At 40.6% G+C, this 27,979-nt stretch overlaps 2 protein-coding genes across 3 annotated transcripts in view; one reads left to right on the top strand and one right to left on the bottom strand.

Moving 5' to 3' along the window:
• The first annotated feature begins 757 nt into the window (after positions 1-757).
• On the top strand, positions 758-15,602 carry svip (small VCP interacting protein). Of its 2 annotated transcripts, XM_061247126.1 has the most exons (6): positions 758-952; positions 1,492-1,561; positions 3,904-3,954; positions 9,130-9,200; positions 11,040-11,153; positions 11,816-11,837. In XM_061247126.1, the coding sequence occupies exons 1-5, from the start codon at positions 924-926 to the stop codon at positions 11,119-11,121; spliced, it is 303 nt and encodes a 100-aa protein (XP_061103110.1). In that variant the 5' UTR covers positions 758-923; the 3' UTR covers positions 11,122-11,153; positions 11,816-11,837. The 2 variants fall into 2 exon arrangements, with proteins under 2 accessions (XP_061103110.1, XP_061103111.1); XM_061247127.1 differs by lacking the exon at positions 9,130-9,200 and having other exon boundaries at positions 760-952; positions 11,816-15,602.
• A 5,977-nt stretch (positions 15,603-21,579) lies between these two features.
• Positions 21,580-27,979, bottom strand: part of LOC133131067 (growth arrest-specific protein 2-like) — a 51,090-nt gene continuing 44,690 nt past the window's right edge. The window contains exon 8 of the mRNA XM_061246177.1: positions 21,580-23,542. Coding sequence (XP_061102161.1) covers positions 23,333-23,542 — 210 coding nt within the window. The 3' untranslated portion in view covers positions 21,580-23,332. The remainder of the gene's footprint in view (positions 23,543-27,979) is intronic.

Here is a 27,979-nt window from a genome sequence, read left to right as displayed (position 1 = left end):
CTCAAGTGTTGCCCATGTACAATAACTGGACCATTTTTGTGCTGGATCTATAGCCACAATCCTCCTTATTTAGAAACAGAAACAATTACCACAAAAATGGACAGAATCCTAGGCTGACTGCTTACATCCAAAATACAATTAGCTCAATCAGAAAAAAAACCTTTTAGGGGCTCTTTCCAAATTGCAAATGTGTCAAAAGTCAACAGTCAACCAGGAATAAGACTATGATTCATAGAGTGTCCTATACAATTAGGATCAATTCTGCACTTGAATAATTGATATACTACCTTTGATAAATAGCTTTAATTGCTTCCTGTTAACAGAATTGTGAATTAATAATTTTCAATATTTGCTATCAGTGTTCGACATTCAGGAACTTTAATTGAAAGCAGAGGGGATAGAGGGAACTTCATTGGAGGACTGATTTGAAGGAGAAACAATTCAAGAATAATAGCACGGACATGTTAATCAGCCAGTTGGTGTAGAAAATAGCCAGGGATGTTTATTTTATTGTTATTTTTTGGGGTTGGATCTCCAACTCGTAGGCATCATTGAATCCATAAGGTGAGATAGGCTTGTGCTTCATTTCCACAGGGGACCCCCAATATCTGAGAGAGCCTAATTTTCCCCCTGCAAAGTTGTTATCCGCTGGTAGAAAAAAAACCCTTTCAGGGCCAATCATAACAGTCCTCCGTGCCACAGTGTGGCGTGGATAATGCAGCACTCAGTTGGAACATTTAAAGGGAGGAGAGTTGGCGATACACTCCCACAATCGATACTGGTCCTTTCTGACAGAACCGTAGAGCGTTAAATATACAAGAAAGGGGGGGGTCTACGCTAACCACGCACCTTACCAGCAACGTTGACATCCAGACAGGTTGAAGAAGTGTATTCATTTCTGTATATAGCAAAAGAAAGTGCAGATGTCGCGAACATTTAAGAGATTAGACCGGTAATTTAACTCGATACTATTTTGCCAATAATCTAGCATACCAGCTGCCCAACTGATGTAGTCTAGCTAAGTTATTATCTAGGTAGTTTTAGATTTGGGTAGCTGGCGACATAGCTAGATTGACTGCTTGGACGCGTTTAAACTCTTGTAGCTTAGTTAATATAACTTAGCTATAGCTACTGTAGCTAATAGGAATGTCACCTGCTAGCTCGCTATCTAGATTGTTAACCTAACGATATGCTGTTGCTAACTGTACATTTTAGGTGGCTAACAACAGCTTGGTAGCTCTCGTTGGCTAATTTAGTCTAGTCAACAAGCTGCAGGCTATTTGCTCACTCGCCATAGCACTTCTAATGTTTTCTAGCTGTTTGTATCTGATCTCGCACAAAGGCAGTTTTTAAAAGCAATTCGAAAATTCTTTGGCTAGTAGCGCCATAGCTAGGCGCCGATATAGCTAGCTAGCAGAATTAAAAAAAAATAATTAAAAAAAACCTAAGGGAATTTTCTAAACCCTGTCGCTGTATTTTTAAATATCCAAGTAACGTTATGGGAATGTGCTTACCCTGCCTGGGTGGAGCCGCTGATGACGTTGTTGTGACGCCGGATCCCGTAAGTGTTTAAGCAATAGTTAAATTATACGAACGCAATTCTGCTGCTTTGTGTATGGAATATGTAACGTTACACATTAATTATTTCTGATTTGCCACATTTTGTGCATGTAGCCTTTATGTATCTACAGGTACGATATATCCGCTAAGAATAGGGAACCAATAGACTACCAGTCCTTGCCCAATGCACACAACCTGTTAGATCTTTGCTCGGCTCGAACTAGTTAGTAAATCAATTACTAGAGTAATCTAACCTTTCTCCTGCATGAATTATACATCCTTATGTGTGTAATGATAATGGGTTACACTCTTCAGAACAACAATGTAAAATGCAATTTACTATACAGTGGTGTGGAAAAAGTGTTTGCCCCCTTCCTGATTTCTTATTTTTTTGCATGTTTGTCACACTTAAATGTTTCAGATCATCAAACAAATTAAAATTTTAGTCAAAGACAACACAAGTAAACACAAAATGCAGTTTTTAAATGAAGGTTTTTATTATTAAGGGAGAAAAAAAAATCCAAACCTACATGGCCGTGTGTGAAAAAGTGATTGCCCCCCCTGTTAAAACATAACTGTGGTTTATCAAACCTGAGTTCAATTTCTCTAGCCACAGGCCTGATTACTGCCACACCTGTTCTGAATCAAGAAATCACTTCAATAGGACCTGCCTGACAAAGTGAAGTAGACCAAATGATCCTCAAAAGCTAGACAGCATGCTGAGATCTAAAGAAATTCAGGAACAAATGATAAAGAAAGTAATTGAGATCTATCAGTCTGGAAAAGGTTATAAAGCCATTTCTAAAGCTTTGGGACTCCAGCGAACCACTGTGAGAGCCATTATCCACAAATGGTGAAAACATGGAACGGTAGAGAACCTTCCCAGTAGTGGCCGGCCGACCAAAATTACCCCAAGAGCGCAGCGACGACTCATCCAAGAGGTCACAAAAGACCCCACAACAACATCCAAAGAACTGCAGGCCTCACTTGCCTCAGTTAAGGTCAGTGTTCATGACTCCACCATAAGAAAGAGACTGGGCAAAAATGGCCTGCATGGCAGAGTTCCAAGATGAAAACCGCTGCTGAGCAAAAAGAACATTAAGGCTCGTCTCAATTTTGCCAGAAAACATCTTGATGATCCCCAAGACTTTTGGGAAAATACTCTGTGGTCTGACGAGACAAAAGTTGAACTTTTTGGAAGGTGTGTGTCCCATTACATCTGGCGTAAAAGTAACACCGCATTTCAGAAAAAGAACATCATACCAACAGTAAAATATGGTGGTGGTAGTGTGATGGTCTGGGGCTGTTTTGCTGCTTCAGGACCTGGAAGACTTGCTGTGATAAATGGAACCATGAATTCTGCTGTCTACCAAAAAATCCTGAAGGAGAATGTCCGGCCATCTGTTCGTGACCTCAAGCTGAAACGAACTTGGGTTCTGCAGCAGGACAATGAACCAAAACACCAGCAAGTCCACCTCTGAATGGCTGAAGAAAAAGAAAATGAAGACTTTGGAGTGGCCTAGTCAAAGTCCTGACCTGAATCCTATTGAGATGCTGTGGCATGACCTTAAAAAGGCGGTTCATGCTTGGAAACCCTCCAATGTGGCTGAATTGCAACAATTCTGCAAAGATGAGTGGGCCAAAATTCCTCCACAGCGCTGTCAGAGACTCATTGCAAGTTATCGCAAACGCTTGACTGCAGTTGTTGCTGCTAAGGGTGGCCCAACCAGTTATTAGGTTTAGCGGGCAATCACTTTTTCACACAGGGCCATGTAGGTTTGGATTTTTTTTTCTCCCTTAATAATAAAAACCTTCATTTAAAAACTGCATTTTGTGTTTACTTGTTGTCTGACAAATATTTAAATTTGTTTGATCTGAAACATTTAAGTGTGACAAACATGCAAAAAAAATAAGAAATCAGGAAGTGGGCAAACACTTTTTCACACCACTATGTGTTAGCCAACTAGTAATTAATAGTAGATTTGTTGGTCATTGAAAAGCAGTCCATGAAGGCACATATACATGTATTATATCAATTATATGTTATGTTTTAACCAATGTACTAATTGGAAAAAACAAATCTAAATCCAGTCTGTTTAAACTGATATAAGTTCATAGTGTATAGGTTTTATATTTATTGAACACCTGTTGATGAATTAATGTATAAAATATAAATATAAATATAAATATTCTCGCTGAGCTGAGAATTCTGCTGCAATAAATTGAGATCAGTGTTTAGCCCTGAGTATCTTCATATGAATAAATAAGTATTCCTGGCTGCTGTAACTGCTGTGCTCTTCCACTCTCCATGACGCTGTATTTAAGCTGGTCTGTTTTGTCCAGGACACAAAAAGAAAGCAACTCGCGGAGGCAGCTGAGAAGAGGCAAAAGGAGGTAACCTCATGCATTAGTATATGTGCCCACCATTCATGTCTATGCATTCCCTCATCCATATTACACTTGACGAATTTGGAAAATGCCTGCTTGATATCTGGACTATGCAATAGCTGCTGTACACTTGGCAGCCTGCCTTTGTTGTTAATTAAGTGCATTTTTGTGTATGCAGTGCAGTCTGTAAGCATTTGGACAGTGGCACAATTTCTGTTAGTTTTGCTCTGTAATCCAGCATATTCCACAAGAAATTAAACGATGAATATGAAGTTAAAGTGCAGACGCCTGTAATTTCTGGTTATTGACAGCCATATCGAGTGAGCCATGTTGGAATTGCAGTCCTAGTCCCCACCCCCTGATTTTATGGGGACCGAAAGTAATTGGACAGTTGGCTTCTCAGCTGTATCGGATTAGTTGGGCGCATTCCATCGCTTCCTTTGTGCGGTGTAAGAAAGCCTTCAGGAGCCGTGGTGGCGCACAGCTAAAGTAACGGACCTTGATGCAGACATTGGTCTGTAACAGTTGCACACCAAGGCCCGGGGGTTTGATTCCTGGAGTTTGGCCAGCTCTCGGGGAGAGGCATAATTGACTCGCTGCTCTGAGGGAGGGTCTCGGCAGGGGTTGGTAGGATCACCGTGTACAACAGCATCACGGTCGCGGGCTCTGAGACGATACGGCTTGGAGAAGGCGTGTCCTTCTCAGGATCGCTAGATCCATCTTGGCCGCTGAGGGACGGGGTCGTAAGCGGCGTATCCCCCGGCTAACGCCAAGTCATTGGAATAGGGTATAATTGACTACTAAATTGGGAGAAAAAGGGGAAAACTATTTTAAATATTAAGAAGAAAGCTTTCGGTATCTAGACTTGGTTCTAGGCTTTTGATTGCCTTTGGAGTGCCAATGACAGTCAAGGAAGCCATTATGAGACTGAGAAATAAGAAAAAAACTGTCTGAGTCATAGGTGTATGTCTGAGATCATTACCTTGCTGTGGGATGAAGCACAGTTTGGAGGCATTTGATTGCTTCAGCTGATAAGATGCTACTGTACACTTCAGAATTCATTCTGCTGCTGCTATCAGCAGTTACATTCTCAATGAAAGCAAGTGAGCCAGCGCCTCTGGCATTCATACATGCCCCCAAATTGGTACCCCCACCACCATGTTATGAGGGGGGGTGCTTTGGATATTGGGCAGTTCTTTACACTCCACACTTCACTGTTGCCATCACTTGGATACAGGTTATTCTTGGACTCCTCTGTCCACAAGAATATTCTGCATGCTATTTTAGGTACTACTTGGCAAACTGTAACATGGCCATCCTATATTTGTAGCTTACTAGTGCTTTACATCTTGCAGTGTAGCCTCTGTAGATCTGTTGGTGAAGTCTTCTGTAGTCACTGACACATCAACACCTGCCTCCTGAAGAGAGTTTTGGATCTGTCAGACAGCTGTTTGAGGGTTTTTCTTCATTATGGCCCACATTAGCTCATCATGCTCTGTCTTTTTACTCTATTTTTTTATTTTTCTGATTTCTCCCTTTTTTCTCTCAATTTGGTAGGCAATTGTACCCTATCTAATCCAATTAGTGTTAGCTGGGGGATACACCACCCACACCCCATCCCTCAGCGGCCCGAAGGAGAGCAACACGCCTTCAAGTCGTCTCATCTCATGCTCATGACCCTGATTCCGAGGCGCTGGGGTGCAATCCGCTAAATGTGCCAAGTCCCTCCCTCTGGAGCAGCGAGCCAATTATGCCGCTCCATGAGAGCCGGCCAAACTTGGCTTTTGGCAGGACCGGGAATCAAACCCCGGTCCTCGGTGTGCAACTGCAACAAACTGCAACCGCAAGTCCGCTGCATCTTAGCCTGTTGCGCCGCCGTGGCTCCCATGCTCTGTCTTCTTAATGATGTCCAGGGCTGTTTATTTTGGTTGGCCTATTGTTCGGCCTATCTCTCTGACAGTTTTTTTTCTTATTTCTCAGCAACTCTGCTCCTCGTGTTGACAAACGCCACTAACAGACTCCAAAGACAACCAAAAGCCTAGAATCAAGACTTTAGACTGGGTACTGATGACTACACCTATCTTTATTCATTGTTTCACTTTAAATGCAATGTGCTGGAGTGCGGAGCCAAAAGAACAGAAATTGTACCACTGTCCAAATACATACGGTCGGCACTTTTCTTCAGTTTTCCTGTACACATACTTTACGATCTCTCAAATGGATAACAATTACGACAAAGGCTTTTCTAGCACACGCACACAAATGGAGCGAGCGAGACATGTTTAGGTTGCAACTGTGGTCATATCTCTTAGTGCACTTATCTACTTTAGACAGGCGGAAAGCAGAATCGTGTAATAGCTGTTGCAGGCACTAGCTTTCCGAGGTGAAGGCAGGCAGGTAGGGAATGAGTGGCTCGCAGTGCTTCTGTTTGCTTGTTCTGCCTGGTCCTGAGTAACGTCATCAAAATCCCTGGCAGGAGACGGCATAAAAAAGTGTCCAATTTTGGAAGCGTAGCGGTTTGTTTTTTTTGTGGGCATGCCGCTCTTTTATTTTCTGTGTACCATTTTTATGCATATATATATATAAAAGGCATTGCTCAGTGTGTTATCTTGCCGGTGGCTTGTTTCTAGGGAAACCACGGCTGATGATATATGATGCTGGGCACTGAGGAATAACATGACTTTATGCAAATCATTTTACCCGCCAGTCATCCTGATCAAGACATGGGAGATGAATGCATTGCTTTTAACTTCCTTTACCATCAAAGATTTTTTTTTAACCACGGTTTTATTAGGACTTGACTTAACAGAAGCCATTTTATTTAACCATATTACACATTTTGAGGAAGGAAATTAGCAGTGTATAAAGCATGAAAGCTGCATTAAAGCTCAGTGATTTTCCCCAAACAAAAATCACCAACAAAAGTAGCTTTAAAAGAGACACAGGGGTTTGGGGGTTGCAGAATTGCACTGTACAGATACAACGCTATTTCCATTGAGGTTGAAAATACGCAGCTGTCTAATGAAGCAGAACAGTTGCTCTTGTGCATTACGATCATTGACTAATCTCTTTTCCTGGGGTCGGCATGCTTCCTGAAATGGTAGTGATGCCAGGCATGGCTTTTGTTGCGAGCATTACTAGGCAACGTAACATGTTTGGAGGAGGCTGTCTTGCCTGGGAGAAGAGGTGCCAGAGAAGGCTGCTCGCACCCGGGTTGTGCTGATCCATTTTAGATAGAGGGATCACTGATCTTCATGAGGGATTGCCGCAATAATGAAAATTTGGATACAACTGTTGAAGATGTTTATACTAAATGGGGTCAGAATTTTATAACCATAACATACTGTTCGTCAACATATATGGTTTTTACAAACTTTCTGCATATGGGTGAATACTCTAATTCAGAAAGTTTTTCCTCTAATCTTTACGGTTACACACACAGAGGTTGTTGGGAGCATGGGTCTAGACCCTTCCCAGTGCATAACTATAGCCACAGTATGTGTTAAACAGTTCTACACTAGTTTCTTGCCTAAAGACACTCTAGCTGTAACATCACCCGACAACTATATCCAGCAACAGAAGTTGTTTTCTACATCGGCCATTCAGTGGTTAGAATATGTGAACCCCCGTGACAATGTTTTCATTCAGCATGCTCTGAACCCGGGGGAGGTTAACATGGACTCTTTCTACCTAGATGAGTATTCAGAGCAGCCACGGACCGCTCCATCGTATGAAATGGCTGGTTGTTTTTATGTCACACAAGCCTGTTACACAAAAGTCCCCTTTTACACAAAAGTCCCCTTTTTTTTTTTTCAAACACGTTTAGAATACAAAGATCTTCACAGGCCCCTCACAGAGACCTTTACTTTTAAAACTGACCATTTCCCATTAAAATAAAAGATCATTATTTTTTATATGAAAATTTTAAATAATTTTTAACACCTCCAAAAGTGGAAGAGGTGGGAGAGGACGAGTCATAACCCGGACATGACGTCATCAATCATCCATCAAACTGATTTTGACGTTTAACATGCCTCTGATGTTCGTCATCCAGCTTTAACCCAGTCGTCTTTAAGTTTTGGGTCTTTCGGGAAATCTAAGCTAAGAATTTGATCTTTATTGTTCTTGGCCTGATCGAGGCAGCCAAACTGCACATTGAGTCATCTTAAATCTTGAAACTTGTAGATATACTGTAAGTCAGCTCTTGTTCGATTTCTAGTTATCTGTCTGTACTGAAACGAAAATTTCGCAACCGTGTGATGTCACACTTCCTAGATGCTTTGTGAACTTGCAATGATGGCGGCGCCCGAGAAAGTCAACACTCGATAAAGGCCTTACTTTTGCAGTGAATAAAATAAAAACTAAAGATAAAAAAAAATACTTTTATTGTTTGAATTTATTCAGTCTTATAAGTAAATTAAGTACGAATTTTCTAAATGCCCGTTTCTTGGAAATTTTGAAATGACCATAAATTATCACGGAGGGATGTATCCACTACACATCTGCCAAATATACTGTATATATATATATGTATATTCATAGTAATGTAAATAACTATAATAACACACATTTCAAGTCAGACATAAATTCTGTATTGAAAGCAATGTCAGGATTGTATGGTCTGGACTGCCTCCCCCACCTCCCTCCTCAGCTCCTCCCAAAATGCAGCACCCGCATGTAGACTGTATTGGAGAAGGAGGGAGTCTGGGAGAGGGATGAGGTCAGAAGAGGGATTAATATTGCTGTGAGGTGATGGTATTGTCCTCTGCACCACCATACCTCCAAGTAGCCCATGTTAACAATCTCTCCATATACAAAACTCATGAATCTAGAGGAGATGTGCAATGAGACTGAAACATGTATTGGCCATTAGGTCAGGGAATTCTTGATAGTTTACAGCCATTGACAGATTTTCTTTTACAGTCACTTTAAAAAATTCAATTCTGCAGCAGTGAATTTGTATATGCTAATTCATATTGCAGTCAGGAACCTATTCAGTGATTGATAGATAAGGTGCTGGATCATGGGTATTGGGTTTGACTTAGCACTTGTTCGTGGTTTTCTTTTCGGTTATGAAGAACGGTTGTGTTCCCACTACAAGTCTTTGGAAATCTAGTGGGCTCTCCAACCCTTCATGTGGGCGCACATACAATTTCTGGCCCCCCCTGTATTTTCCTATAGCGGCCACTCAGGCGATTCCCAGTGACCATGTTGTCACATCACAGATCACATCTGCCCCCCAAACGGTCCCGGTGAGTATGCAAAAAAATACACTGCACACATCGCACTGCGTTTGATAAAGAAATCCACCCTTCTGCAGTCTGTTGATCACTGCCATCACCACTTGTTAAGGTTCATCGGTAGCATGACGTCAATCTCTGCCACTCTGCCCACAGGCCTGAGCAAACAAAGTGTCTGACAATGCTTTTCTAGAATCTGCATGTAAGCATTGGCTTCCCACAGTAGCAAACTTACACCCCTAACTCCTCTGTGGCTGTCATTTTCTCTGCCTGCGTTTCTGTGGTCTTCTGACAAGCTCATGTAACTTTTGAATTGTCATGCATTTCTTTTTAGCCCAAGGACTCTTTAACTACTGAGAATTGAGTTCAGGACGGTTCCGTGTCATTTGGACTGGATCAGGGTGCTACTGCTCTGTGAACATGGTATCTAAGAGAAACATAAATATTCTCTGTCTTGACATATAAAAGTTTGTTGTACATTGCCAGAGTGTGAGGCACTACTAGTGCTAGCTCTAGAGCATTATGACTGGGACTGGGTGCATTGGAAGGTTTCCACCGTGCTGAAGATTTAAAGGAGTAACATGGTGGTTGGTCACACTTTCTCGGTTTTTATATGCAATTTGCACAAGAGGGCATTGAAGAAACACGATGAAAGTATTAAATATGTCCGTTCTTTAGCTTTGGAGAAGTAAGCGTTTTAAATTTATCGTCCTATTTTCAACCGGTTGAGAATGTTCTAGTAGTGCGTCACATGAGGATAAGCACTCCCCTTATCCCTGCCCTATAACTCCTGACCCACAGTTTGCACTGCTGGCCTATGGGGGGCACATCAGAGGTAATTGGCAGTTCTCATTACTACGCCAAGACAGGTTTGCTGAACTTTTATCGCTGAGAAAAATATGTTTTAAAATACATTTAAATGAGTGAAAAAATGATGTACATTTGTTTTATTGTTGCCTAAAGACAACTGGCAAGTGACACATTCAACCACCATGTTACTCCTTTAAGCCTTGCTGCAGGTGCTTCACACAGTGATTACTTGCCAAACTGTCAGCTTACCAAAAAAAACTCTCTGGAACCCCATTAGGAAGAAAGTGAGCATTTGGTGCAGCAGATAAGGTGCTTCTGTACTCTTCAGAATTAATTCTGCTGCTACTATCAGCAGTTACATTCTCAATGAAGGCAAGTAAGTCAGCGCCTGTGGTAGCAATGCATGCCCAAACCGGGTTTCACAGACGAGGTGGGGTGCTTTGGTTCTTGGGCAGTTCCTTTTACCCTCCACCCTTTGCTCTTGCCATCACTCTGATTCTAGTCGACCTTGGTCTGATCTGTCCACAAGACCTTTTTCCTGAACTGTGAAGAGTGGTATTCCTTTTGTGTTTGAAGAAGAGCGTTTGGTGAAGAGCGAGATTAGTGAATGTTTCACCAGATAATCTTATTGTCAGCTACGCCTATCCTTAGCACAGTATTGAATTACAGTACAACAGGAAGTCGTAGCCAATTGGCTGTCCAACGTCACGTGTATTGTAGCTGTGGAAGGCAGCGACTTGGAGTCCTGTTGTCCGAACATTTATTTTGCTGAATACAGTAATGAAAACCAATAAATAGAAAACCAGATGCTGTCAGGCATGTGCATTGAAAAAGTTTAGAAATTCACATTATCCCTTCTGAAATTATAGCAAACCAGGTTGCATAATTTGCAGGGGGAACGAAAGGACAAATTATTTGGAAGCTTTACAATTATTTCCATATTCATGAGAGTTAAACGCATATGAAACATCCTATCCACTATGAATACATGCAACCATTCTTGTTAGTGAACGTTGTGCACTGGCATCTCTGTTTCACCAGACAACCCACCGAGGAATCAAAAACCCAGAGGCAGTGGAGAGGAAGAGGAAAAAACAGGAGGAGATTGAAAAGCAGGCCATGACAACCACACCCACAGGGGGTGGGGGGCTGAGGGTGAGATTTTGGACTGGTCTGTCGGATCACTAATCCAACGGTTGTGTCAGATACTGTGTTTCTGGGACGGTTTTCCGAGTGCCTTTGAAACATTTAGCCTTGGAATTGTTGAGGATTCACATTACTACCTAATGGGCTTTAATTAAGTGGATTTTATTTCCAGAAGAAAAAAAACAATGCATTAGGCACTTTAAGAGTGAATGTGATAAAGCCCTCCTCATTCATTAATCTTTGCTGTGTTGTGTTGAACCTGCTCTGAAAATTTAACCAGGTACCAGAGCTAAATCTTTCTAGAAAATTTGATTAAGGATGCAACTCCAACATATCCAAAATAGCGGGTGAAATTTCCTTTGCAATTGCATTTTCCGTGTGCCTTCTCAGTTAATGTTATTGACAACATTATCTTTACACAGTGAGAAAGTGCTCTCAGATGACTCTCATTTAACAATACAATTCTCTGATGCAAGATATGAATTTTACACACAATATTACCTCGTGGAGTACAAAGCTCACATTTTCAGGAGTTCTATATCTCATCATTATCTACCAAAGCACGGAAAAAGATACAAATCTGAGCGGTGATGTAGTTCATCAGCTTTGTTTACATTAGAAGTGAGCGAGGTTTCTCCACTGGCTGACTGTTTTCTTCTTTCTCATTTCAGTGGCAAATGGGCTAAAGCTGAAGAGTGGAAAAAAACGGTAGTCGGTGTTTTTCTCTTTTGGGGTCAATCAACCTGGACAGAGTTACCAATTGACTTGAGGAAGCTCTTTCATTTGTTGTTCAAGCTATCGGGAGTCCTTTGTGTAGGATCTAGGCAGAGATGCGCCAGGCTTTTGCGCTGCAAGATTGACCCAGCCCAGCTTTCTGATTCGTCAGAGCGCTTTATAAGACACGCCCACCAGACAATGCCAACTATAAAACGCTAATGGTTTAATGCAGCAGCAGGAGCAAACGTGCAGAACATTCACATACACTACAGAACTCATCGGAATGGACGCCATTTTCCCCACCGTGAACAGACGTTTGAGATATGTGCTTTTACACATAGCCATGTACTGTGCTGTACCAGACATTATTTTGAAAGTTGTATCATCACCCTTTTTTTTTTTTTTCCTTTTTTTTTTCCAGTAATGCAACCGTACAAATAAAACCATTATACCGTGGTCTGGGTGAATACACAATTTTGACTGGCTGGAATGTGTGTGTTAAAACCACGAGAACGGCGGGTGTGGTCATTTGACTACTTTTTTGCATTTTTAACCTTGATATCTCCCGGAAGTCGAACCACGACCTCCTTTCATTACTTTTCCTAAATATGTCATATATATATATATATATATATATCTGTCCATATTTTATCATTCAGAAATTACTCTCTGGAAATTAAATATCAGATGTTTACCAAGAACAGCAGGGTAAAGGGGCTGAAGTGAAGCTCCTACCCACTGCCCCTCTCCCCTTCAGGCCACGGCACGCAGATTAGGAGGGAGCCCCAAAAGGGAGCCCCAAAATTTTAGCTTCATCCCAGTGAGAGGACGACTATCGCTAGTCATTACGATAGACAGTCTATCATAGCTTTCTCCATTCCTTCGATGACCGACTCGCAGAATTACAAACAAGTTGTCAATACTTCCAAGGGAAGTTTTCATGTGCTTTTCCCTGAAAATCTCTACTCTGGTGTTCATTCAGGGAAACGTGTAGGCTATGTTTGCCTGGCTTGCTGGCAATTCACAGAAGTGCTCTGAGAATCATTAATCTTCATTTGGAGCCTGAGCTGTCCGATTTACACCTCTAATTTCCAATTTGCGAAACTAAAATAACCTGTGTGTAAATGTGCGCGTAATATGGGTAATGTTTAATCACCACAATCAATCTTTCAATTGAATAGCTCCGCTACAATACAATGTTTTCCATTGTTTTCAGATAATTCTATACGTAGCTGTGTGCTAAGTGCTTAGGCCTAGTTTGTTTTCTATATGTGCAAAGTTTCATCTTTTTTTCATTTTATATGATTGGCTTTCACATTGAGATTGAAACATCCTTCTCTCCCAGCAGCATAATACTCTCCTATAGAGAGAATATAGCCATACCAGAGGTGACTGGTAGGCATAGACTCACACACCAGTACTCACCTCCAACCTCTATAATTACAAAAAAAAGACAATATTAAAATAAAAAGTTTTTGTATATAGTTAACAATCTTAACATTGGAGGCTTAATGAACTGTATAGGGTTCGTATAACAATAAAAAACAGTGTCCCAAATAGCCTACTGGACACCTGATTTTGGTAGTTTGTTATTAAAATGCTTCCACACAAAAAAAAAAAGACTTAAAATTCACGGCGTCATCTCCCCTTCAGACATTTCATAAGTTTCAGTGTTGTGTGCATGGATTTGTTTCTTGGACAAAGTGAAAAGAAAAAAATTTCCCAAGATGGGGAGAGGCTTTCGAGGGCAGATATGAAGGATATTGTAATATACACACAGAGATGAATACACTTCAACTCAGCTTCTCTTTATAGGGAAGCAACACGAAAGATAACAGAAAGAGAAAGCCTGCAACTGAAGCAGCGGACCCTCTCTTTTAACCAAAGGGATTTAAAAATGGTGTTAAATAAAAGCATTGAAAATAATTGTTCTCATTCTGAACACATTAACAGCTTTTACAAGAACAGCTTAACCACACCAGTGAATACACAATGACGAGACCCAACAAGACCCATTTCCTCAAATGAGGAAGTTAATCATTTAATTATGTTACAATAACACAAACTGTGCCACTATCAATAGGCTACATTACGACCTCCAATCGCTTTTAAAAGTTTGTGTCAGTTTGTATGCCATCTAGCCAAAGAAATACACTGGTTCACGCTTCCAAATCCAAACTTACCCAGTTTAGAGGGGAGCAGCATTAAAACAGAGTTGCAGGCTTTGCACACAGTTGCATTTTATCAGGTTCTAAAATAAAATGAACTGACCTGCTGATTGCCCTTTATCCTTGTCAGAAAAACATTGTTATGAAACAAAAAATGCTCACGAGTTGTGGAAAATGAATGTTTTATATCCTAAGCTAGCCTACATGTAGCTACAACAACACCCCCAAAAAAACAAACAAAAAAAAAACCATTTCAGATGGCTAGACTAAACAAAATAAAAAGTATTTAAACATGAAATAAATAAATGACTTGCCATACTTGCACGTCTGTGATGGAGGCTCCAGGCTGCTGCTACACGAGCAGGCCACACCCACTGTAAGCCAACGACAGGCCGTCTCCACTGCCACAAAGGCTCTCAGGGCTAGTCTGTCTGTGGCCCTGGGGCACAGAAAAAGAATCCAATCAGCATGGCAAAAATATGTTACTTATAAGAGAAAACACGCCCCTCAAATTAAACCCCAATGTGGAACACCCATGGCTGGAAGCAAGAGGCGTGCACTGCTAAAACTGACAGATATGAGAGAGAAAAAAGTAAGAAACTGACTTTAAATATTGTGTATTTAGTGTACACAAGTACACAATTTAGCAGACCAAAAAGCCAATATTAGATATTACAATATAATTTAGTAAAATATGTTTTTTTTTGTTTTTTTTCCTGACTGACAGATCGGGGGTAGGGTGGTGTACGATGTGCCCCTGAGCCACACTAAAGTTTATACATTAATTTCTACTTTTTTATAGATTGATTCAAACAATCACCTTTTTAAAAAAAAAATATATATATCTTTTTTTGAAACAAAACCAAACTGAAATTCTGAAACATGATCTTTTCTATTATAATCATTTACCGAGTGGACTATTATAATGATAAATGCAGGATTGTGTTCATATTTTAAATGTAACAAAATTAAGCTTGGTTGTTTGTATATCATTCTCAGGTCTCACAGAGCATTTATTGTGTTACTTAGGGGAAGGACTCTCAAGCGAAGGAACTTCATGAAATCAGAATCTGTGCTTATGTTTGAAATCTTTCGCTTCTTTATGGTGATCTCACAGCCTTGATATGACATTGCCACTTGCATTGTTTCCTCTTAAATCTTGTTGCCATTGCTTGGCATAGTTGTTGGAGCATTTACTTTCTATCTCTTGATGTTGACGTGTTTATGATTGTACACTAATGAAGTGTTTATACTGAGCTGTTGTGAAAAGGCTTGCTGTTTGGCAAGAGCTGAAATTAGCATTTATGGCTAAATTTATATAAAATCTGCTGTCCGCAGCATGGAGATTAGTACATTGTTATGATGAAGTTTTAGTGTATAATAATATATAGTGTATTTATTATTTACAGGATTTCAAAACAGCCTGTGTTTACAGGAATAGCCACCCCCCTCCCTTCTTATCTGGTGATTCAAATGAACATGCAACTTAGACGGTGGGGAGGTGCCTTTGTGTTTTGTCGATGTGTTGTTAGTATAATGGTGGCATACGAATAAACCTTTGTTTGTTATGTTGTTTTGGTATTCTTCTCCTCTTTAATGTATTTATTTTATTGTATTCTTTTGAAGGGCTGCATTGTTAGGTGCTTTCACCTGAGTGTTCGCTCTGTTGTGTTTTTTTTATTACTCTTTATTTTTCTTGAGTGTGAATGGGCAGAAAAAAACAAAATCATAGGGCTATGAAACTTGCTGCACAGCTAGGTTCAGTTGTACTGCGATGACCTGTGTTGCGGTGAGGTAAGAGGAATATAAATTAATATGCCTCTAATTCTCAATTCCTTTGCCAATCAAATGGACACCTCCGTCTGTCAGCCCCCAATTGGCCATTGGCAAATGCATGATTGGCATTGAATTTCACCAATCGCTGCTCAGAAACGGTTGCTATGTGGACCACCACCAGTATCAGGCTGATTCTGTATGCAACATTGTTATTGATGGTGAAGAACACTTTAGCAACATGTTACAAAGGTTCTTTTGTAGGTGGATAAAATGTGTTTTTGGGGAACTTGTAAAACGGACACGTTATCCTGAATGTCTGAATGTTCTTTTTATTCCCGTAATCAAGCTGAAGACAAACTTGGAAACGTGTATGTTGACTTTGAGGATGACCACAGCTTGACATTAGACGGACACACATTGGCTGGAAGGCACGACATTGATAACAACACATAAAATCTCTAGTCTACTAGCTGTGTTTAGCTGAGGGATTACAGATGCAGTCATTTAAAGTCATCGCAGTATTCTGGAGGTCTGTTGGGTTTCCGCAGGTAGATCCCTGTTTTTCCGTAGGTGTGCTTGTCAAGTTGGGTCATTGTAAAAAAAAATAATGACCTGTAATGGTCGACAACGACACCAGGTGGTGTAAGGAAGCGCGGCATTGTGAAAGTTCAGCCTGTTCAGTGGCACCTGATTACAGTTTTTTACTGTTGCTTACATGCATCTCACTTCTATGGCAAAATGAAACTTTTCAATCAAAACCTAACAATCCTTTTTCAAAATGGTATTTTTGCAACAAAGTAATGCACACATGCACCATTTGAATTACTCTTTTAAAGCAGCAACAGAACACTGATGTACTTTATACAAAACACTTCTGTCTTTTAGTACTTTCTATACCTATATTTTCTCATACAGGCTTCTGTGAAAGATTGTTCCAGTACAGTACATCTACCTACATTTCAATAAACACAAAAATAGGCTTCAGAGAAAAATATATACAGCTCATTTTTTTTGCCATTGAAGGTTTTTACAACAACAAAAAACACAAAGAAAGGTAGAATTACAGTGCAGTATTCAATACAATATGTTATTGTAAACTCACAGAAATAAAAATAATAGTAATATTACAGTGCAATAGTAAAAGAAAAATAGTGTTGTAAGGGTTGGGGTGGATGGTTTGTGGATCCCGTCTTCTGTTAGAGTCTGGGCACATCACCTCATCCACATCACAAGCAATGTCCTCCCTGGCCTGGCAACAGCGAAAATGGCACCTGCCTCAGTGTGAACGTATCTATGCAGTGCCATTCTACTGCCACGATCTACTGCCATTACTGTATTACAGTATAGAGCACTGACACTTGGAACCCTGTACAGCTGCTTCATCCTAGGTTGGTATTGGCGCAAGATGCAGCAGTGTGGATATACTGACACGCTTCATATGATGGAATGATGTGTGGTCTGTGATGTTTTGCTCTCATAGTTGATGTAGGCGGATGATGTTTGCCTACACTGTATTGGCAATGGCCAGTTCCTGTTCCTGGGTGAACAGACGTTGCCTTCCATCCTCAGAAGGTCGTAACACAGTAAAATCAAAACTGTTACATGTACTTCACAGCACTATACCTTTTTTTCACTGAGGAGCATAGACCTAATACTCATTAAACAGGAAAATAAATGCTGTGTTGTTTTATGAAAGCCTAACAAACTATAGCTAAAATGATTCTCAGTCGTTACTTCAATACCATACCACTAGCTGGTTCTAGGTTCAGCTGGAGTTCTACTGCGTTTTTTTGCTCGCGGATCGGATCACACTTTTACTGTACAACAGGATTACCGATACTGGCCTGAGAAGTTTGTACTTGAGCTCTTCTTGTTTTAGGGAGCCTATACAAAACATAGGTAATAGCATTCATATGTATAAGTACTTTTGTAGCATGCAGCAGCAAAATGGACAAAGTGATCATTCCTCCTGAGACAAGTAAACAATGATATTCTATCAACACGTTTCCCTGAGTTAGCATGTTTTAGAATTGCATTGTTATGCATTTGGTTTGCTGGACCCTTGTCATGAAAAGGACCCTGACATTATCTTAATTCATGTAGTACATGGATTTCCAAAATGCAGAGAAGGCGAGGTCCCCCCACGCTTGTTTTTCCACCCACATGTTACAAAATAAGAAACTGGTTATTAAGGTTATTAAGATTGAACCCTGAGTTTTAACGTGTTCAAATGGTATATCCTGTTACCATAGTGATTACCATTACGCCGTTAATAACGGAATGAATGCAAAAATAAGCTCTGGGCCAGTGAGACTAAAGGGGTTAATGAATACCTTGAGTATCCAATGAGTAGATTAACTCATTACAAATAGGTAATAAAGAGACCCTCAGCTATGCATCAAGTTCCATAGGAAATGAATACGGGTCCATTTGGACCCATTTGTTGCATTCTAGGGGTAATCATAAGCACTTTTTATTCAAAAGTAAAAACTTTAATTTGACCATGAAGACCAATGAATTGAAGATGTGAATGGATCCTGAATGATACAGTTATTTTATTTTTTAAAATACAGCAAGAAGAAACTGGGTCCATTTGCACCCATGTTGTGTATAATGCAGAAGGAGAACAATATTTATAAATTCACCAGAACATGCCATGTTCACTCACATTGTTTTAAGATACACATGGTCAATTCCATTGTAATGTGCCAGTACTTTTTATTGATTTCAAGTAATTTATTATTTTAACATCAAATTATGTCTACAGTGCAGTCAGTAAGTATTTGAGCAGTGGTCCAATTTCTGTCCGGTGTGCAATGCTATGTTATGGGCAAGTACTGAATACAAGTGTTAATTCTGCCATCTTTCTTCCTCCTCCTTTCCCTATGACCCCCACTAGGTGGCAGCATAGTCATATCACAACATCTCACCTCTGAGAAAAAAAAGAAAAAAGATTTTGAGAATATGTCTGCTTCAGGTTTTTAGAGGGGCTGTAGCTGGTGTGGCCTGTCTGCCTGTGTAGCTTTCATGGCTGGCTTCAGGCAGGGTGGGTCTGTAGGAGACAGAGTGGGTCTGTTGGAGACAGAGTGGGTCTGTTGGAGACAGGGTGGGTCTGTAGGAGACAGGGTGGGTCTGTTGGAGACAGGGTGGGTCTGTTGGAGGGTGGTTCTGTAGGAGACTGGGTGGGTCTGTAGGAGACAGGGTGGGTCTGTTGGAGGCAGGGTGGGTCTGTAGGAGGCAGGGTGGGTCTGTTGGAGACAGGGTGGGTCTGTTGGAGGCAGGGTGGGTCTGTAGGAGACAGGGTGGGTCTGTTGGAGACAGGGTGGGTCTGTTGGAGGGTGGTTCTGTAGGAGACTGGGTGGGTCTGTAGGAGACAGGGTGGGTCTGTTGGAGGCAGAGTGGGTCTGTAGGAGGCAGGGTGGGTCTGTTGGAGACAGGGTGGGTCTGTTGGAGGGTGGGTCTGTAGGAGGCAGGGTGGGTCTGTTGGAGACAGGGTGGGTCTGTTGGGGGCAGGGTGGGTCTGTTGGGGGCAGGGTGGGTCTGTTGGAGGGTGCGTCTGCATGTCAGCTCTCTTCTGCTGAGCTGTAGCTGTGTGCTCAGGGGCCCATCCTGCCTGCTCAGGGGCCCATCCATTTCTGTCCTGCTGTTCCCCTGCCTGTGTCCTGGTGAGATGACGTTGGAAAGAGTGGCCCAACCAAAGCCCGACCTAAACCCCATAGAACATCAATGGAGAGACCTGAAGATGGCAGTTCACAGACACTTACTATCCAACGTGACGGCGAGTCAGAGGATCTTCCAGCAAGAATGGGAAGCACTGCTCACATCCACGTTTGCAAAGCTTGTAGAGACTTAACCAAGAAGACTTGAAGCTGTAATTGCTGCCAAAGGGGCTTCTCCAAAGTACTGTATTAACCCTCTCCACTTTTCCCCCCTAGAGGGCAATTTACACCCATTTTGAACTAGTCCTATAAAAGTTAAGTTGAAGACTCAAGATAAGAGGCTTTTGGGAAATTTGACACAGAACAAATTCATGTCAGAGCATGTTTATACAGTGTACGCAAAAGATATATTAAAATACAAAAAAACGTATCTTTTTATAATTTAGCACAGAGTATCTCAATTATCTGAAGGACAACCCCAGAACTACTATATTTATATTTGTGTACAAACTTGATTTCAACTTGTGTACAAAATTTGGTAAAGATATCGACAAGCATTCAAATCCCAAATCTCTCCAACTGCAAAACATCTGCAATTTGCATATTGTTTTGATACAAAATGTTAGGAAATTGACCTTCACGTGTCTTTTATTCACATATATTAGAGTATGTTTTTATAAAACATGCCTGAAGTGTCATAAAAGCTCTCCAAAAAGGATTACTCACCCTAATGCTTTCTAACCAACCTGCATTCCATTTGAAATGCAACTTTATTTCAAAATTAGGTTATCCAGAGCCCTGTTAGCCAGTAAAATGACAGGTTTATCTATAGCAAATCCAAGTCATAGCAAATTTTCTGTTACCACCTCATATGACATGGACGTGGGGTTCGATTTCATTGTTTCATGCCTGTGTAATGTTTGCCAACAGTTTGATGCCAACTTCCTGCTCACAGCATAAACAGTAGAAATGGCATGAGAAAATCATGTTTTTTTCTTTTTGTAGTTTATTTGTGTGTTATTGTTATGGACAGTGAGAAGAGTCTGGCGGCAGCTCTCAACCATATTAGCTGAATCTGTCCAGTGAAAGAGGTTACTGGGAAGAAATGGTGTGATTACTTTCTTGAAGTGGAAGAGGATCGGATGCATCTTCTGCGCTCAGACTCAGAAAATAAACTGCCTTATGAACACGTCTAAGTATGCTGTACGATTAACACATTGTCGCAGTCTGAAAAGGAATATGCTCATAATGGGCTTTTCAGCAATGAGAGAAGGACTGAGGTGACAAACGACAACTGCATTCCTACCAAGAGAAAACATCTGTGGAAACCTTTCTCTTCATTCACAGGAAATTCACATTTTCTTTATGTAATGATCTCATATTTTCTTTATGTGATAATAATTTCTCAAGCTAGCTTAATGCGTTTCTTCTAGTTGTAACGGCAATTGAATGTGGCTAGTCTATGAATAGTGGGCTCATTACTGATAGAAATAAATGCAAAACTTAATAAAGCTTATTCAATAAAAGGCGTTGGCGCATGAAACAATTCCAGTGGTTTATTTAGCAAAAAGAAGAAAAATGGGTGCTAATACATGGAAGTGTTCGGTCGAAAAAAGAGGAATTGGGACAGAAACTCCCGTTGCATCATTTATTAGAAATAATAAACACGCTTTTGACTGGAAGCTCCTTCAGCAGGTGCTGTGCAATGTGTTAGCTGGTATTCAGTGATGTGCTTACTCAATCCAAAATTATGTGCTGATCCAATTACTTTTGTTTCTTGAAACTGGCAAATGAAGTTTAATGTAACCAGTTTGTCAGTTGGATGAAGGGATGGGATGTGGAAAAGCCAGTAATGTGTTCATCAGCTATTTACACCACTTCTTCACTAACTGATTTCTCAGAACTGCGGTTTGGAAAAGTATAATGCCCTATTTAACATTACGGCTAAGGTATTTGGTCTATCTTGGTAAGTGACACCTTGTTTTGTAGCTCTGAATCTCTACTTGAGTATCATCTTATAAAATGCTACATTTGTGAACGTGCCCCTCATACGTGTTGGGTCACATAAGGGATGTATCCAGTGTGACACTATTTCAAAATAACCGAAAATAACCCTTTTCTGTTTATTCATTTATTTTAACACAACAAATTTCAAAACCTACCAAAAGTAGGAAAAACAGTTACAGATGGGGGTCTTTACAGTATCTCCTATGTATGTGCACAGTGGGCACCATACAATTAAAGCAAGTTAAAATGGGAAAATAGTTTTCTTTACTCTTAAATTCAAAAGTAACTGGTACATACATTTTAGAAATAGAAATAAAAGTAAAACATTTAGCAAAAAAACCATAAAGAAATGTGAGCAAAATGTGATCGTATAAACACATTTGAATGACTGGAAATACATTTGATTGTCTTGTTTCAATGCACACAGTGTTAGCTCCATTCACAATGGTTATTGGTCCAATAAATTTTTCCTTCAACTTCAAACCAAAGGTTGAGCTGTAGTCTGTACATGACAAGAACATTGCATAGATTACTATTCTCTGTACATTTATCAGCAACTGCATTTCATATTGAACCCTCTGAAAAAAGTACCTCTTGGTACTTTTATTGTTCTACAGCATGCTTCACCCAAGGCACTTAATATCAGCCTTGATTCAGTATTATTCTAGCATTCCCACTGGTCTGTCAACACAATACTTCAGACCACAAACCGTGTTGTTTATTGTACTTCTCGTTTAATTGACACCGATTTTATGGAAACATATTGCCACAAGTGTAGCAATGTCTGCAGAACAACTGTCTAGATCAGGTCCCATGGGAGGCACAGACAGCGACCCCACATGGATATCTCTGAGAATGCACCATACCTCAGTACAGGGCACTGTGTGTTCCTGGCCCATCTCAGTATCTGTAGACAGAATAACCCAGCATATAGTACAAAAACAAAAAATAGAAATGCCCCCACAACAGTTGTTGCTTTTTAGTCAATGCAAGGTGCCATGCATCATCACATTCACAGAACATTTCTTAAATTCTTCTTAATTCTTCATTCTTAATAAAAGAAATATAAAGAAACATACACAGACCTTCCGTTTTCTTTTTCAATTTTTCCTCAATTTAGTTAATTCTTCACAACCATACAAACATGTCTTAAGTGTCAACACAATTTATAAAATTGGAATACTTTAGTTTTTTTTCGTCCACTTCCTGGAAAATGATATTTTACAGCCTCATGTGCCAGTGGGCGTGAATCAGTTTCCATTCCCTTCCAATCACAATCCTTTTCACACAGCGGCGTGCATCCTCATTTGACGTCCCCCCTCCTCATCTGGCATCAGTCAAATCGACTCCCCGCCCATCAAAAATCCCCGCAAAAGATCCGTTTCACTCGTGTGTCACTGAAGCCAGTGCTGCTCTAACTTCTGTTTCAGCTAGTCTTTAAACTGAGTAATCCAAGGAACACAAGTCTATATTAAAGGCTTCTAAGTAAAATGTTTACAAAAAAGAACAACACAGCTGAACGTAATTCCTGGCTGTGTGAGACAGTCATACCAGTTATCTTGAAAGGGTAAGAAATGTGCAGTTAAGCATTTTACCATTGACACATAAGAGTCCCTTCCACCTCAGTTCCACTACTCAAAATGTCAAGGATACTGATACTCCAACCAGGTACTGCAATAACTACACAACACGACGAACATAAAGCCTACTGAGGCGAGACCTAATTCCAGTTTACTGAATGATATCTGCAGCATTTACGGCCCGTCATGGGCTCAGAAACAGAAGTTTGAATTTTGGGCCAAACTGTCACTTGGCTATGGTGTAAATTGACCGTTGGGTATCTGTACGGACAGTTTTTCCTTCACTTCTTGCTCCGGTAGTGAGCGGCCACCACCAGGTAGCTGTCGGGGCTGAGGTCCTTGATGCCGGGCGGCTTGCTGGCCACTGGGGAGGTCTTCCCCTCCAGCCGGGAGATCTGCAGCATGCGACAGGGGTCGTGCTTCAGCAGGTAGCTCTCGAAGGTCTCCCAGCCTCCCCCGACCCGAACCATCACGTGCTTATTGTGCAGCATCTACAGGAGGCAGAGCCAGGCCACAGGGAGGAAGAGGGGAAGTACCACAGAGTTTTATTCACAGAGAGCGTCAATGGATGGAACATACGTATCTATATTTGACTCGCTGTTGATTATTCTGTCAAACTACACTATTCTGTGCGCTCCTTCCCCCAACTCATGTTTCGAATCACAACTGTAATACAACTACATTAATGTGGTGGAGTTGAGTTTCGCAAGGCATGACAATATTTCTGTCTTCGTTTACACAAATTTACAATGTGTGTGTATGTGTGTGTGTGTGTGTGTGTGTGTGTGTGTGCGTGCGTCTGAATGCATATGTGTGTTTTTAAGGCAACACGGTGTCCTTTATTCATGATGTTTTCTGCAGAATAATGAAAGGCTCACACTCCACTTCTTTCCTTTCCTTGCTCCTGACCGGGAAATCGACCGGAGTCCACCATCTTTAAGGACATTTAAGGACTTAAATGTTCCTTCTAGGAGCTAGAAGTAGAAGTTAGGAACTCTCAATATTTCCTTTGAGCAAGAGAACATCAGCGCATCCTTGTGGAAGTATTTTTTTGGAAAGCAGTAAAGCATAAACCGGAATACTGTTGGTATTATAGTGACCTCTGTTGGCCAAATTTGTAAATGCATCCTGGAACATCCTGTTCAGCTGTGCCTTTGTGTTAGTAAATTACTACATTGCCTTCTGCATTCTGGTAGTTCAAGCGTGGAGAACAGTTTGCAGTGTTCTAATCTTGTACATTTGTAAATTTTCTGTGACCAACTCTGGCTGAACAGGGTGTGCTGTGTGTTTTCAGTGGAAGTGATTTTTTTGCACTTGTAACATACATATATAATATGCCATTTTTACACCTTTTACACAAGCAGTGTATAGTATTCGTATATGGTACGTGTCATGGTATAGCCTGTTTGAATTTACATTAACGCCATCTGGATGTACAGTTAATTGCAACATACCCACACCTTCTTCAAGGTCCATATCAACATTGAGCAGTCAAAAGAACTAGATCTTTTCTTATCACTCCACTTTTATATTCAAAACAATCACAATCAAAAACCATTTCCAGACAGGTTGTTTAAAGTAGATGTTCAAATCCAGGGCATATTAGTGATCACTTTGGAAGGCCGTGATGTCTCTCATTTCCTTTCCCTGCTCCATTTGAGCACTGTGCTTATTGCATGGGTCAGAGGGATTGCTGTCCCCCCTCTTTCGTCTGATCCATCCCTTTCTGTATAAGGGGATCTTGGGACTCATTACCATCTTATTAAACATTTACAGTCCTGCCTGTCTTTGATCAGTAGCTCCCATGATGTGTCAAACAAAGACGAGATTGCCTCTTTAATATCTCATCTGGCCAAATACAACTGTCTCACTGCCTCAGCTGTACACAAAGCTTAAAAACGAACAGGAAAATCCATTACACACACAAGCACACACAAGCACATGTAGTAGTGTGGAAGAATTTGGGCACCCCTGGTCAAAAAGCCTTTTATAATTAATGTCTATGTCTAATGTCTATAATTAAAGTGAACAGAAGCAAACCTGACCTCTAAATGGTCTAAATGTTAACCATGACACATTTCTTCAAATTTTAAAGCAAGATTCAAAATAATAAAAAAGGAAAAAGGCCCTGTGCAAAAGTTTGGGAGCCCTGTTAGTTAGCACTTTGTAACTCCTCCTCGGGCAACTATAACAGTTTGTAAGTCTTCCTGTAACCAGCTAAGAGCCTTTCAATTCTCATACTTGGAATCTTTACACATTCTTCCCGACAACGCCTCTAGCTCAGAAATATTCTTCGACCACCTTGCATGTACGACATGTTTTTGAGATCTCTCCACAGATTTTTAACTGGGGACTGTGGTGGCCATTCCAAAACCATTCATCCAACTTGGTCTTAATTAGGAGACATGGACATGCTGGAAATAAAGCATGCTTTAGAAAAGTGCAATGAAAAAAATGTATAATGCCTCTAGCATGCCATGCAGTTTACAGTACACTACTACTGTAAGATTGTTTAACCCCTTAAGTAGCACCCCTTGTTGACACAAACTTAATAGTGACATACCAAAAAAACAAAATGGTTACTATTCTTGAATCTTTTTGACTACAGGCATAATCCTGGTTTTTTTTCTCACTTAAATGATTTTCTGTATTTGACTGGAAACAGATTATTGTAGCTGTGGCTAGTGCACTTAGAAACACAATGGAGCCAAGTCACAACACAGGACAAATTCAATTTGAAAATTTGAGGACAGTATCACCAAAAATGAGCATTCCGCATTGTTTTTTCTAATCTATGTCTAGGCAGTTTTCCAAGCACACATGGAAACTAGATGATATTATAGGTCTTATGAGGTGTAAAATACTGCATTTTATAACACCTTTTACCCTGAAAAAAAGTGTTTGCACTTCCCCCTGCCTGTCAACCTCCCCTGCCTCTCTGTCCCAAAGTCCCTCTCCTTGCAGCTCTCCTCAGACAGAAACAGTTCGAAAAGATCATGAAATATAAGTACAATAATCGCAATACCATCTCGTATACTAATATATTCATTGAGGTCCATTGATTGAATTGTTTGTCAAATACGCAACATTCCATAATTTCACATGCTATTTAGTATTCAAAAGCAGGCTGGTCCCTTATTCATAAGCTAACTGAATAATTATAAAATATTTTGAAAATATATTTAGATGTTCACCGATATAAAATGGGGTCACATCACTGTTTTGTCAACAGTGTTTCCACTGTCTTCCTCAGAAATATTCACTCCAACGAGAGATTCCTTGGAACTCCTCTATTTATACGTAGAATCACTAAATATTTTTTGGGTTGTAAACATCAACCATTTTTTTGCATAAAATCATAAGAACCGGTTTTGCCGATGCACTACAGACTTCACGTGCATATTGAAAATGCTACAGTTTCGTTACACAGGTGAAAAAATGCTGTGTTTTATGCAAGCCTAGTCATCACTTCTATAACATTCCTGTAGTCTGTTCTTTGATGAGCTGAATTTATACAGAATTTTCTTGCACATGGATGGGGGTAATGCATTTTCTCTGCAACTACATTATAAATACTTGTCAGAGACGGTACTTGGGCTCATCGTTTTTTGAGAGACAATTATCTATCCACGTAGATAATAGTATTTCTACTTTTCTAAGTATACAACGGCGAAAAGGGACAACAATGATAATTGCACCAGAGCAATTCTAAGTAAACAATGGATATTCTATCAAAACTCTGAGTTAGCGTATTTTTAGATTACTAGTCCACTGGACACTTGTTGTGAAAAGGACACTGACATTACATTATTTTTTGTTTCAAAAATGTTGAGAATGTGAGGTCCGCTCACACTTGTTTTACCACCCACATGTTACAAAATAAGGAACTGCTGTCGCTAAAGTAATGGCATCTTAACATTATTATACAGATTATACAGATAGAACCGTGAGTTTCAACACATTCACACGGTATATCCTGTAACCACAATGATTGAAAATGGCACCCTGAAAAAAATTAATGCAAAAAAAAAACATCCCTGGACCGGTGAGACATAAGGGGTTAAAGATTCAAACCCCTGAAAGAATTCACAATCTGCCCAGTGGTGAGCACGTGTTATCTCTAAGTGGATAGGCTACAACAGCAGCAGAAGACTTAGGTCTAAAAAAGAAGTATAATAAATACCTAATTAAGAGCTCGCTGAGTGTATAATAAGGAGTGCATTCTTCAGTAGACAGTCAAAGTTGTCTTAAAAAAATCAAGAGGAATTTCTTTGTGTTTGAGCTGTTTCCCTCTGTCTAATATTACACAAATTAGGAAGGGGGTAAATACTTTTTAAAAACTTAAAGAACGTATGGATCTGATGGATTCAGAGTCATTCTCCTATAGGTACTACTGATGAGCAGTGTACAGGCCCTTGGCTGGGCACCATGGCAACAGCTTCAGGAAAAAATATCCATGAAAGGCTGCATTTTTTCCCCCTTTTACAAAGCACAGGCACCAGCATTCCCCAAAGACCCTGCCTAGCCATCCGTCCTCCTGTCAGTACCCACCCCCTCCCTTTCCTTATCAGTGCTAACCCCTCCATTATGGAGCCATTAAACCGCTGGTAAAACAAGCAGATTTATGGGCCTCCCCCTCCCCGTGTCGAATGCTAATGAGCTGATTGAATATTTAAGGGACGCTCAGGCGTGTGCGGTGAGTTTCCAGCTCCTGCTCGTCTCAGTTACACTGTGACAGAGCTTCTGAGGCCTTATCTGCCTCAGCTGTGCACTGAGCCCTGAATTAAAATGTCAGGCCTGGCTCCCGGGGTCAAGTGTGACACGATAACAAAAGGCGGAGATGGAAGGGAGGTGTGTGTTGGCACTGGGGGGAGGATTCGGGTTTTTAGACAAAGCCAGTGTGTGACAGGACTCGAGTATCGCATCTT

Source organism: Conger conger, chromosome 6 (genome assembly GCF_963514075.1).
Source record: "Conger conger chromosome 6, fConCon1.1, whole genome shotgun sequence".
NCBI classification, from domain to species: Eukaryota; Metazoa; Chordata; class Actinopteri; order Anguilliformes; family Congridae; genus Conger; species Conger conger.
The sequence above is the reverse complement of the archived record's forward strand: the minus strand, read 5'-3'. Positions and strand labels throughout refer to the sequence as shown.